The following is a 14,247-nucleotide window of genomic DNA, read 5'->3' as shown; positions in this document are numbered from 1 at the left end:
CCTAAACCTTTCTTTGGTCCCCTATAATTACCCAACAAAGAAATCAACCAATTGAATTTTAACCCCAGGGTCCCACACTTTAAAGAACTCTGCAGTACATCTACCCAAAAAAGATCCAGTACAGATTTATACAAGGGCATTAAGGTCAATTCATAATCTGTCTCCTCCCCTTTGTTTACTTACAAATTCGCTGTCGTTCCCACTTTCCCTCTCCACCCACAGATTTTTCCTTTTTTCTTCCGTCTCCTCTTTCTATAATAGTAATATGCTAAAAAAACAAATCTTTACATACAAACCCATATCTCTATTTCTCCGGCTAACCTATACATACACATATATATCGCCGGAGAAACTATAACAGAGGAATATCAAAATTTAGCTTTTATTATAAGGAGGAGCTAAATCAATAATCATATGACACCGAGCATGAGGGACGTCCAGTTAACGGAGGTTGCCGGAGACGGTGCCGGAGAGGAAGTGAGGCTGTTGGATTCATATGACGAAGAAGAACAGAAATTGGGTGACAATTTGAGGAGAATTCAGGTTAGAGTAACGGGGATGACGTGTGCAGCTTGTTCTAACTCAGTGGAAGGAGCTTTGATGAGCATAAATGGTGTTGTTAAGGCTACTGTTGCTTTGCTTCAGAATAAGGCTGACGTCATTTTTTATCCTAGCTTGGTCAAGGTTAGAAATTTTCTTACATTTTTGTTTGAACTTCTTGTTTTAAACTAAACTTGTGTTTTTATATTGGTTTTAGTGTTAGTTCTGACTTAAAGTTTTAATCTTTTTGAGATTTTGATCTTTTTGGTTAAATGGATTAGCTTTTATTTCTTGAAATATTCAGTTGTGGTTTGTATATGATCGTGTGGTTTTGTTGATTTTGGTAGTTTTGCTAAATCTTGATTATTTTTTAGCTGTTTGGAGTAAAGAATTGCCGCTAACTGCTTGATATTCGTCTACTTTCGTTTGGATGTTGGGAATTTTAGTTGTATTTTGGTGATGTTGGATTATTGGTCTGCTTGCCATTCTGATGAACTTCATGTCCCTATTCTCTTATGTCCTGGTTATAATGATGTCTTTTACCTTTTCTAGTTCCTTTCTGTTTTCTTGGCTTGGATATTTCTGCACATAATTATTCTACCTAACTCTGTTGTAAAGCTTGTTTTGCTGGATGATGTTCAGCTATGTTTCATGAACTCGAGTCGGAGTCCTAAACGAGACTTAGCGTTAAGCTTGTTTTGCTGGATGATGTTCAGCTACGTTTCATGAACTCGAGTCGGAGTCCTAAACGAGACTTCGAAACCAAAATGGATATGTCCAACTTTTGGGGAGATGTGCATCAAGACCAATAAAAGTTTGATAATCACTGAAGTTCTTACTCCATTAGATTCCCATGTGCAAAAAGTGTATGAGGAAATTCTGCTAGTTGAGAACATAAAGTGCCAAATCATGACTTATAGGATCACATGCGTTCTTCCATCCCCTACTGGAAAAGGAGAAAGGGTTTAATGTCACAAATTCTCTCTTTTAGAACTTACTGTTAGCTATCCTGCGCAATATAAAGCTGTGCATTGGCTATGTACTGGTAATACATTCAAGATTCAGGACTGAACTTTCGAGATTTCTAACTGGAGGTAAAACACATGTAGCATCCGTTTTAACCAAAACAAAGTACAATAAACATTTCAAATGTTTTGGTCCTATAACTGGGCATAATGTTCCATACAATAGCTCGATTACGAGTTCTAAGCATGACTTTCTATGACAGAAAAGAAGCTCTTGAAGTCTTTTACCCAATACTTAAATGCATCACTTTTTAAGGTGAATGACCAAGTCTTTTTATTTCAGTAGGCAGCCAAGATGATAAAAATAATGGTATTGCCAAAGTGCCATAGACCAATCACACATATTATTGGTCAGTCCAGCTAGGACATATTGACTGGAGATCACATTCCTCTACCGTGAACTAAGTGTTCGAGATGAGCAACTTTAAATGGATACATGCACACTACCCTCCCCATACCCCACTATGTGGGACTACATTGGGTATATTGTTGTTGTTTGCATAGAAGTATGATTTTGTATGATGCTGTTGTTTGACCTACCTATACCATCACTATCGTGTTAGTGGATATCAAACCTTTATCGAACCTGAGCAATAAGAGTAACCTATTTAAGAGTGGAAGAAATGACACTCTTCCCTAGAGATTACAGTTCTCCTAGCTCTCTGACTGATGTTTAACTTGTGCAGACTATATACCCTTAACCTATGTGGAACCATTCTTTCCTCTTTGGCTCTATAGTATCAGCAGAATCTGACACAATCTTTGTGGTTGATGGATGAGGTGGTTGTGGAAGGGGAGCCTTGGAGCAACGTTAAAGTTGTTATACGTCACGGGTTCGAGCCGTGGAAGCAGACACTAATGCTTGCATTAGGTTAGGCTTTCCACATCACACCCTTTGGTGCGGCCTTCTTTGGACCCTGCATGAATGCGCGATGCTTTGTGCACCGGGAATGAGGTGGTTGTGCATATTAGGTTTGAGAGATGAGATGGTGATGCAGAGTTATCACGGTGTCACCCATTACAGATTAAACAGATTGTTACTCTCCTTTTGAGCTGTTATGCCTTAGTCATATGCAATTTGATCATTCTCTTGCTCTAGCGAGTGTCAGTTTCATGGTCATTCTGTTTGAGTTTCTGGTGTTTGGTAAAGGATATAATGTTGCACTAGATCAACTCGTTTATAGAATCAAGTGAAATAGAGAGGAAGTAAGATAGTTAAGAAATAATGGACATGCTCTAACCCAAAAAGGAAAGACTTGACGAAGTCTCTTCTGCCACGGAGCAGTCATTAGCAGACACGAGTTACTGATGTTGGCTGGTTCTTGCTGATATCGTGTAGTGCTTGATTGTAGCATTAGTGTTGTCAAATCTAGTGTAATGTTCTCAATGTTGCATGTTAACGGCTTGACGCAAATATGGCAAATGAACTTCAAATGTCCCCATTTGTTTTCAGGATGATGAGATTACAAATGCTATAGAAGATGCTGGGTTTGAGGCAGAGCTTCTTTCAGAACCTACTGCATCTCGTACAAACCCACATGGAACTGTAGTAGGCCAGTTCATAATAGGTGGTATGACATGTGCAGCTTGTGTAAATTCTGTTGAAGGTATCCTAAAACAGCTCCCAGGTGTACGAAAGGCCGTAGTTGCTTTGGCTACATCACTAGGAGAGGTTGAATATGATCCGTCCATAATCAGCAAGGATGATATAGCGAGTGCAATTGAAGATGCTGGTTTTGAAGCTTCCTTTGTGCAGAGCAGCGAGCAGGATAAAATTGTACTTGGGGTGGTTGGTATTTCTGGTGAGATGGATGCACAGTTGTTAGAAGGCATTCTTTCGAAGCTGCATGGAGTTAAACACTTTTTATTTGATCGGGTATCATGTGAGCTTGGAGTTGTCTTTGATCCCGAAGTTCTTGGCCCAAGATCTTTAGTTGATGGCGTTGAAGGAGGAAGCAGCGGCAAGTTTAAGTTACTTGTCAAGAACCCGTATACAAGAATGGCTTCCAGAGATTTAGAAGAATCCTCGAAGATGTTTCGGCTTTTTACTGCAAGCTTATCTCTAAGTGTAAGTTACTCTTTTGCTATTTGTTTGTTGTACTGTTATCCTCTCTTCTTTTAGCCTTTTGTTTTAGCTGCCTAACCACCCTTCTTCAAGTTTGAGGGGTTAGAAGGACATGGTTCTGTGTGATGTCTGGAAGCTTCCTAACTTCCAATGCCTGGTTTCCATTAATTTAATGGAGCTTGTGAAGTGATATCTTTGAAGATGCAGGGATTTCTTCTCCTTTTTGTCCTTTCACTTGTTAGATTCATATATATCTAGTCTAACTCATACAACTTATGCCAGGTTCCTGTGATTCTAATGCGAGTTGTCTGCCCTCAGATACCTCTGCTCTATGCTTTACTGATTTGGCAGTGTGGTCCCTTTCAAATGGGTGATTGGTTAAAGTGGGCTTTAGTGACTGTTGTCCAATTTGGTATTGGTAAACGTTTTTATGTTGCGGCTGGAAGAGCACTTCGAAATGGTTCCACAAACATGGATGTCTTGGTTGCGTTGGGAACTACAGCTTCCTATGTTTACTCTGTATGTGCACTACTTTATGGTGCAATTTCTGGGTTCTGGTCTCCAACATACTTTGAAACAAGTGCCATGTTAATCACATTTGTACTTCTAGGAAAGTACTTGGAAACTCTTGCTAAAGGAAAGACATCTGGTGCTATCAAAAAACTCGTAGAACTCGCTCCCGCTACAGCTATACTGCTTGTCAAAGACAAAGGTTAGAACATTTAGAATTTCTGTCTACTGCTTGGCACGTTACCACGTATAGTTTCCAAAATGCAAAAGGGTCCTATCACTGAGGTTATGTTTATTCTGTATTCCAGGTGGAAAAGTAGTTGGAGAAAGAGAAATAGATGCTTTATTGATTCAGGCTGGTGATATATTAAAAGTACTTCCTGGTACAAAAGTTCCTGTGGATGGTGTCGTTGTATGGGGTTCAAGCCATGTGAATGAGAGTATGGTCACTGGAGAATCTGCTCCTGTTTTGAAAGAGATTAATTCAGTGGTTATTGGAGGTACAATCAATTTACATGGTTCTCTTCACATACAGGCCACAAAAGTAGGGTCAAACACAGTTCTTAGTCAGATCATATCTCTTGTTGAGACAGCACAGATGTCAAAGGCTCCCATTCAGAAGTTCGCCGACTACGTGAGTATTGTGAATTCAGTGCAAATCAATTATTTCCTGTTGTTAATTTTATAGTATTTGCTTTGCTCGAAGAAGCATTGATTAAATGGAAGTTCAAGATCTTGCATTTCCTCCTCTAAAGTATTAATTACCTATCTTTCATTGCATTAACAAGTTTAATCTCTATCCTCATTTATTCGATCAGCCTTTATCTCTGACTGTTGGACACCATTTTACTGTATGTTTTTCCCTCCTTTGGCTACAAAGCATTCACAGTGCTGATATATTTGATGCTGTGCTTATTTTTCAATGCCAATGGCTGAAAATATCTAGGGAAGTGCTTTGTGGAAATCCAATTAGACAGTGAATTTGCTATGATGTGGATCGGTTTAGCAAAAAATGAATATATATTTTTAATGTGATAGTGCTTTCGTAATTGATGAGTCTCTTTGTTTTATTCTTGCCTTTGAATTCGAGTTTCTTAGTGCTCATATAATGTTTGATGTTTGAGCTGACTGGATTTTCTCATCGTGAGTACTCTTTGACTTACAGATTGCAAGCATTTTTGTTCCTGTGGTTGTTACTATGTCCTTATTGACATTCTTTGGATGGTGAGTTTCAGTTTTTCATAATTTCCTCGTTCCAAATAATTTCTATCACTGTAACTAGGATTGTTGTGCTGATGTTTTTGCAATTTTATCCATTGCACCAGGTATGTTGCTGGAGTTCTTGGAGGCTATCCAGAAGAATGGCTGCCAGAAAATGGCAATTTTTTTGTATTTTCTTTGATGTTTGCGATATCAGTTGTGGTTATTGCATGTCCTTGTGCACTTGGTTTGGCCACCCCCACTGCTGTTATGGTTGCGACAGGGGTTGGTGCCAACAACGGTGTGCTGATAAAGGGAGGAGATGCATTGGAGATGGCGCAGAAGATTAGATATGTGATATTTGATAAGACAGGCACTTTGACCCAGGGAAAAGCTAAAGTCACAACAGCCAAAGTTTTCACTGAGATGGATCGTGGAGAATTCCTAACTTTGGTAGCTTCTGCAGAGGTACATGTTCTTTTTTGATAAGATAATAATAATTATATTTATATGGTGAGTGAACTCTGAGGCCAACAAAAAAAGAAGGTACACAGTCGTCTATACTAACAGAAACATCATGGTGCACCAAGAGTTTACTAGAAACAAAAGACAAGGCTTCATTTGTTCAATAGTATTTTCTACGCTCTAGTTCTTCTAGCGGGAATCACATAGAAACCCATTTCCTACAATCTTCTGATGCTATTCATACGCTGCTCTCTTGAGGAGAAAGAAGTGGTTAAGAAAGTAAAATGCTGGTACCTGATAATGTAAAAAAGTATCAGAGCACTAAGATTTCTGTATTTTCTCTTTAGCACTACCAAGCAACCACTTGATTTTTTTTTTTCTCAAATGAACGTTTAGGGGTCATTTTTTGTTCAATGTTGCCTCCAATTCTAAATCATACTCTCTCCGCTTTAACAAGAAAGAAAGGGTTCGTTGACATAATTAAAAACTAGATAAAAAGTTCTATGAATTATAATTTTTATTAACTAATAAATGTCCAATGAAGAATAAGAGGAGAGCAAAGCGCCAATGGCGCGTGAAGCGCATGCGGTAGAAGTATATCAAAACGTTGTGCTCAACGAAAAAGTTGTTCGACTCCAGAGTAAGCCATATTAAGTGGAATGGATGGAGTAGTTCTTTTAAACCAAATGTTCTAAAGTTACAATAACTACTGCAGTTTTCTCCTTCTAGCTACATGTCATCTAAGGAATATGCTGATGACGCAGGCAAGCAGTGAACACCCCTTGGCTAAAGCGATAATGGAATATGCTCGGCATTTTCATTTCTTTGATGAACCATCTGATACCGGGGAGTTTCAGAGTTACAGTGAACAGGCTAAGTTTTCTGGATGGCTTCAAGATGTATCAGATTTCTCTGTTTTGCCTGGAAAAGGTGTACAGTGCTTCATCGATGGGAAATGGGTTTTGGTGAGTTTTCAACACCATGACATTCCCAATTTTTGGAGAGCTGATTAATTTCTTAGTCTCCAATCAGGATAAAGTCTTAATTTCTTGTCTTTATGTCAACGAACAGATTGGTAACCGGAAGCTGCTTACCGAGAATGGGATAGCTATACCTTCCAACGTAGAGAATTTTGTTGTAGAGTTGGAAGAAAGTGCAAAGACAGGCATTCTTGTCGCTCAGGATAATGTTGTAATTGGTGCTCTGGGGATAGCAGACCCGCTAAAGAGAGAAGCGGCTGTTGTCGTAGAGGGCCTTATAAAAATGGGCGTCCAACCAATCATGGTTACTGGTGATAATTGGAGAACAGCTCGTGCAGTTGCTAAGGAGGTTTGTATCTTCATCTTTGTTATTGCGATTTTCTTCTACACTGTAATATGAGTTTACAAACTGGGTATGGATAAATTGGTAACCTAATTTAATTCATAGAAGTTATTTAGGGTTGCTTTCATCCTTTCCTGTCCCGTGTTTGACTAGCATCCAAGTTATCTTTTACCCACTCCTGCAACCAGCTTGAAAAATGAAACAAGAGGGGTTCAAGGCTTTGTTCTACCTAGCTCTCGGTTGACACCACTGCATTGTCAAACTCTTAGGAATCACTCCAGTCAGATTTCCTGGTGTCAGAGTGCGAAGAACTCCATATGCTTTTACCAATCTTTTTGAAAGATATGATTTGCTTGTGGTAATTTGTGGCCTGCATTTTGTCTTTCTTGAGCTGGAATGGCTTTCAAGAAAATCAAGAGAGACTATTTTTTTTCAAAAACTTTTTCCCTTTTTTTTTTTGGTGTGGGGGGGGGGGGTCCTTATGGATAGATGTGTTACTTTATCCAGTGAGTTGAAATAATGCAGTTGCTTAAACAGGGGATGGATAGAAGCAGTACTATTAAATTTTTCTTTGCTTACTGAGAAGTAATAGACTTGCCACTAATTCTGGGCTAAACATATGACCCCTTGGATGCCGTTTCAAATTGCAGGTCGGTATCCATGACGTAAGAGCAGAAGTGTTGCCAGCAGGAAAAGCTGAGGTCATCCGTTCATTTCAAAAGGGAGGCAGTGTAGTTGCTATGGTAGGTGATGGGATCAATGACTCACCCGCATTAGCTGCTGCAGATGTTGGTATGGCAATTGGAGCGGGAACTGATATTGCGATAGAAGCTGCTGAGTACGTGTTAATGAGAAGCAACTTGGAGGATGTGATTACTGCCATAGACCTCTCAAGGAAGACATTTGCGCGGATTAGGTGGAATTATATCTTTGCCATGGCGTACAATGTGATCGCAATTCCAGTGGCCGCAGGAGTTTTCTTTCCTTTGTTAAGACTGGAGTTGCCACCTTGGGTAGCTGGTGCATGCATGGCAATGTCATCTGTAAGTGTTGTGTGTTCTTCTCTGTATCTAAAGAGATACAAGAAACCCAGACTTACCACTATATTGGAAATAACTATAGAGTAGGAATGAGGTCAATTAATGAAGAGCCAAAAAGAAAAAAAGGACAAAAAAAAGTAGGAATTAGGATCAATTCTGATTTTTGTGTGTATTCCTTTATCTTCTCTTTTTCTTTCCCTTTTTCTCTTTGATCCACACAGTATGTGAATTACCCGCCCTCTCAATGTAAATGCTCTCCGTTTGTAAGTTTCCCTCTGTTTTTTATGAGTTTAACTATGCTCATAGCTTTAAGTTTTCCTCTGTTCTTTTACGAGTATTAACCATGTAAGAGAATTTTTCACACTACAAGGTCATCTAAACCGTAACAAGACAATTTTTTTAATTTTTTTTTCAACAAGACAATTAACCTACTACACGTTAAAGTTACGAGTAGTGTAAAAGGCTTATATATTGTTAGTGTATATAATTCAGTCGTTTTATATAATGAACAAAGTGAAGATGAAAGATCCATCATGCCTCGTACTCGCCTAAGACTACCCTTCCCTTCTACTAGTGATGCCTTGCTCCCGTCTCACGACATTTCCGAGATTGCTTCTTATATGAAAGATAAATAGACAATGCATAATCTTATTGCACTGAAATGAATGACTATACTACGACTATCATATGGACCACTCTTGTATTGATCGACTGTATAACCTTGCAAAACATATTTTATCTCTCGCATCTCGACAAATCCAGTCTAATAAGGCACTCCTCTAACGATGGAGTTGCTTTAAAGTAGATAAACGATAAAACAAGCCACTAAGGCAGGTGCGAGTGTGACAATTAATACTTAATAGAGTATACATCGAAATCTCTCAGGAGTATTTTATTAAGAAAAAAATTAAAATTGGCGCGATAAGGTTGTAAAAATAGTACGGTATAACCAGTTTTCGGACTGGTCATTCAAAAATAGCTAGCGTTTACCAAGTCAATGAAAAATAGCCACTATTTTGCTGCAACAGAGACCGGTCCAGCATAATATACTGGAGTTCGGTGCACCTGTGTATGAACTCCAGCATATTATGCTGGACCGGTATACTTTGCTGGCTCCAGTATAATATACTGGAGACTGGAGCACCGATGCTCCAAACTCCAGTATATTATACTGGATAATTATACTTGCTGGAACTCCAGTATATTATGCTGGAGTTCTAGTGTACTTATGCTGGAACTCCATCATATTATGCTGGAGTTCCAGCGTACTTATCCTGGAACTCCAGTATAATATGCTGGAGTTCAAGTATAGTTATGCTGGAACTCCAGCATAATATACTGGCGTATTTTCCGGGTTTTGAACAGTGTTTTCGCTCAGATTTATCTTTACATAAAAAGTGGCTAAATTTCGATTACTTTTGAAACTGAGCTATTTTTGAACGACCAATTGTAAATCTGGCTATTTTTGAATTTCTCCCGATAAGGTCCGATTCAATCGGTTTTCAAAGCATCATTGACACTCCTAGTGTGTGCTCAGGTATGACTAATATTATTGATTAGAGTCAAATCTTGATTGTAAGAGTAACGAATGCACCATTTAATATATAATATATTTTTTAGTTTTTTAAATGTTCTAAATATGCATACATACATAGAGATAGATAGATATTGATATACACACATTATATATATATATATACTAGTATCTATAAACGTGCGGTGCACGTTAATAATGACACATGATGATTTAAGTATTTATTTATATGAAAGAAAATGAGAGAAATTTTATATATAATAATACAACAATCATTTAAATGCCGAAAATATTGTTACATTATCATAATACATGAATTTCAAAATGAAAGGACATCATCAGAACTTACATAAATGATCAATTTTAGTCATGCTAAGTAGATAATTATGTATTGGAGTTTAGATATATCTAATGTGATAGTATCATACCGAACACTTCTTTATAGACAATATTTTTTTTGTATAAGTTTCCTTCTAATGATTTGGTTGCTCTGCCATAACTAGAGCTCTTGTTGTCGATATTGAAATCTCTTGAAAGTGCAACATATAGTTATTCGTATAAGAAAATATATTATTGTAAATATAGTCAAATATTTAGGATGTTTGTCCTTGTACTTTATTTATTATAACTACAAAATATAAACATACTAAAAATTATTTTCACACAAATTTAAAAGGATATTCTTTAGTTTCAGAAGACGAAAGTTGAATTCAGAGATAAACACATACTTAGAAGCACATTGACCAATATTATAAGTTTTGCATGTATGACGTTATTGTCAAAACTTCTATATACCATATGTGTACTATTACATAAGCTATTCAGTGAATCAAAGTTTTTAGTAGCATGACAAGCATATTTTTCTTCAAAATCAACCTATATGCCATGAAATATCAATTTTAACTTAGTCTATTATATATATGGTGACACTAACATACGTAAGAAATAATGAGCTTGGCAACAAACATGTATGGTAGAAGGTCATTGGGTATTAAAGTATTTAAGTATTCTTCTTGGTAGTAATTGTTGGTATCATCTACTGCTGAGTCAAAACTGAAAAATATTTTATTTTTACTATAAAACTTAACAATCAACCTTTTATTTAGTTGATCAATATATTCATTTCTGCTAGCTAAGACAACTCTTTAATTTCTATCATTTAATTTGAACAAATTACGTTTTAATCTAATTACAGAAGTATTTTTCTTATTAAATACACTACTATTACCATTGAGGTTGATAACCAAGTGTTCTACAAGAACCAAATAATCTTTTATTGGATGCTCTTCTTCGTTTACGACTCGAAGCAAGAAGTCACTGAATGTTAGATATATTCTTACTTTTATATTTCTTGTCATTTGAATATTTTTCTTTTGAGGCCACAAAAATAATTTTGGCAAGCAAGCTTTTACTATTTGCTTTCGTCAGATTTGGAACTATTGATCGTACTTGACAGAAATCACCTCCCAAACTATTACTTTTCCACCAAATAATTCATTGATATCCAATACATCTCTAAACTCTGGAATATTGTATCGATCGTTTGACACTTAAGCCAAAAGCGCTTCATCCCATATTATCACTTTTGCTTTCCTTATAAATTTAGCACTATTACCATGCTTTGATATGATGATTATTTCAGTTATTTGAAGAGGTATATCAAATCTAAAGTGAGCTGTACGACCTCATAATAAAATCGTTGCTGGTACACTACTTGTTCTTATTGCTAACAATATCATGCCTCTTGATCTGACATTTGCAAGTAATGCATGACATATGAATATTATTTCGATTCCACCGTAGGCATCTACAAAGGATAATCCCTCTATACCAGAGTCGACTTTTTATAATATAGTCTTGAAAACTTATTTTTGTTCAGGATTTAGCTTTGGTTGTGCTTCCTCAAACACTTGTATAACCTTTTTAATATTATTCTAATATTTTTTACCTTGCGATCTAATTTTTTAATCTCTAACACTCTTTTTATAGAATAAATTTGTGTACCCTAAGATTTTTTTTAACTTAGAAAAATAATTTTACTCATATGATAAATTTAAAAAATAATTTAATTGGATTCTCTTGCTAAATAATTAATTGAAAGATTTGATTATTTGATTTAACATAAAAAATAATTTATTTTTTGTTGATTCATACTTGAATATTTAACCGCAATTATAATTTTATTCACTATAAATTTTATTTTCAAAGAGTACAAAGATCGATCTGGCATTCCACTTTAGATGTTTATGTTTACAAAATAATTAGTGGTATTGACTCTTACCAACCTTTTTCTTTCTCTTTCTCACATATTTATATTTTTAAAATTTTTCTTAGTTTCTCTTTAATAATTGGGTATATTTTTTTTATATTACACAAAAATTTAATAATAATAAAATATTTTTTGAGTAGGAAAGCAATTCAAATATTATATATTACCTTGAGAATTTTTTTCTCAATTTCTACGCTTTATGCATTTCGTTTAACAATACTTTTATTTTTTGTTGATATTGAATATTATAGAGTGGTAATGTATTACCAATATGGAGGATTTTTATTAATTGATTTCATTAAACCTTCCTTCATATTTTTAATAAGAATTCAATAGACAAGATTGTATTAATTTTAAAATCTTACATATTAAATAAATTAACATAGAAGTTATTGTAGTCCAAAAAATAAGTTGTTATAGTTATGTCCTTTCCCTATGAGTTCTTCTGTTTTATGTCACGACCCCAAGTTCCCTTTGTAGGATGTCATGACGGCACCTAGTCTCTAAGACTAGGTAAGCCCAACAACATGCGGAATAATTGAAATACAACTTAGAATCTCAAAGCTTCGGCAATTCATAAATAAAAAAAAACCGTAACTCAATACGTACATTCCCAAAACCTGATGAAATATAAGTCACAAGCTCTAAGTAACAGTGCTGAACAATCCTATACATCACTATCTATAAAAGTGTAAAGAAATAAGGAAGAATAAGATAGACGGGAAATTCGAGACTTGCGGACGCGGGCAAGTGCTCCTTGAAGTGTCCAAAGAAACCTCAGCTCACTAATGCTGGGATTGATATGAAGTACCTGGATCTGCACAAAAAGATGTGTAGAAGCATAGTATGAGTACACCACAACGGTACCTAGTAAGTTCCAAGCCTAACCTCAGTAGAGTAGTGACGAGGTCAGATCAAGGCCCTACTAGAGATAATAAAAAACAAGACGAAAGATATAACGATATAATGATAATGATAATGGAAATGAAATAATAAAGAATTTACATAAATTTAACAACACAGAATCAAGATAGTTATTACAATAAATTTAACAACACAAAATCAAGACAGTTATTACAACACGGAAGGAAATAGACAACCAAGACAAATACAACAAATAGAGAAAAGATCAACAAGGGCCACTACAGAGGTACCGCCTCGTAGTCCCAAATTATAAAAGTAACTCACATTCTTTCCTTATATCACTGCGGGAGACTTTACATTTAGTTTTGAAAATTATTTTTTCTGAAATAGCACCCCACATTTTAGCCCACCTTATCACACCGCATGCCTTCTAGTAGTTCCTCTACTAGCCACGCGTATCAAGCCAACCTTATCTCACTGCAAGCGTTTCAACACCTAGGACTTATATCACTGCATGTGTATCAATATCACAACGTAACAATTCGCATCTCAAGTGTCCAATATCACAACTTGCTAGAAAAGCCAACAATAATAAACTATCACAATAAGGATGTGATGACCCGATAGGTCGTCTTATGGTTTGGAACCAAACTATGTGTTCCAAAACCTTGTTAGAACCAAATTCCGTGTTTCGAAGCCTTTAGAACCTCATTCTAGCCTTCCTCGATTTGCATGCACAGTCCGGGTATTGATCCGGAAGGCTTATATGTTAAAACCTGATCAAAATAAGAATTTTTGCCTTAAAAATTAGTTTGAGTTGACTTCGGCCAACATTTTAAGTAAACGGACCTGGATCCATATTTTGACGGTCCCGTGGGTTCATATCGAAATATAGGACCTGAGCGTATGCCCAGAATCGAATTCGGAGGTCCCTATCTCAAGTTATGAATATTTGTTGAAATTTGAAAGTCTGAACGTTTAATGATTCTTAAGAATTGGCTGATATTTGTCCTTGTTGATACCAGGTCCATATTTTGGTTTCGGAGCCCAATACAGGTCCATTATTATATTTATGCCTTGTTTTTGAAATTTGATGAGAAAGGAGTTGGTTTGTCATGATTCAGATGTCCGGTTATGAATATAAAAGTTTTAAAGTTTTCTTGAAAATTTCATTTGATTTGGTGTTTAATTCGAAGTTTTAGGTGTTATTTTGGCGATTTGATCGCGTGAACAAGTTCGTATAATTTTTTTAGACTAGTGTACACTTTTGGTTTAAAGCCCCGAGGGTTCGTGTGAGTTTCAGATAGGCTACAAAGTGAAAAATTGGACTTAGAACTCATCTGGTGTATCAGATCTGCAGATTCTGCATTTGCATGGTCTGACTCGCAAATATAAGCCTCGCATTTGTGAAA

The 14,247-nt window shown here is 36.2% G+C and overlaps 1 protein-coding gene across 2 annotated transcripts; it reads left to right on the top strand.

The window, feature by feature from the left end:
* Positions 1-209: 209 nt before the first annotated feature.
* On the top strand, positions 210-8,435 carry LOC107798872 (copper-transporting ATPase RAN1). 2 transcript variants are annotated; one of them, XM_016621901.2, is made up of 9 exons: positions 210-684; positions 3,019-3,633; positions 3,913-4,342; positions 4,449-4,774; positions 5,306-5,364; positions 5,466-5,808; positions 6,570-6,770; positions 6,877-7,134; positions 7,779-8,435. In XM_016621901.2, the coding sequence occupies exons 1-9, from the start codon at positions 415-417 to the stop codon at positions 8,253-8,255; spliced, it is 2,979 nt and encodes a 992-aa protein (XP_016477387.1). In that variant the 5' UTR covers positions 210-414; the 3' UTR covers positions 8,256-8,435. The 2 variants fall into 2 exon arrangements, with proteins under 2 accessions (XP_016477387.1, XP_075106156.1); XM_075250055.1 differs by having other exon boundaries at positions 214-684; positions 2,252-3,633.
* The last annotated feature ends 5,812 nt before the right edge of the window (positions 8,436-14,247 follow it).

This window comes from Nicotiana tabacum, chromosome 3, assembly GCF_000715075.1.
Source record: "Nicotiana tabacum cultivar K326 chromosome 3, ASM71507v2, whole genome shotgun sequence".
Classification (NCBI taxonomy): domain Eukaryota; kingdom Viridiplantae; phylum Streptophyta; class Magnoliopsida; order Solanales; family Solanaceae; genus Nicotiana; species Nicotiana tabacum.
Note: the sequence above shows the minus strand (reverse complement) of the source record. Positions and strands in the feature narration are given on the sequence as shown.

Bases quoted from the DNA above. Each gene is read 5' to 3' on its own strand.
- LOC107798872 (XM_016621901.2), top strand. From the start codon at position 415: ATGACACCGAGCATGAGGGACGTCCAGTTAACGGAGGTTGCCGGAGAC. The intron at 5,809-6,569 runs GTACATGTTCTT...CTGATGACGCAG, and splicing joins CTTTGGTAGCTTCTGCAGAG to GCAAGCAGTGAACACCCCTT. The intron at 6,771-6,876 runs GTGAGTTTTCAA...GTCAACGAACAG, and splicing joins TCGATGGGAAATGGGTTTTG to ATTGGTAACCGGAAGCTGCT.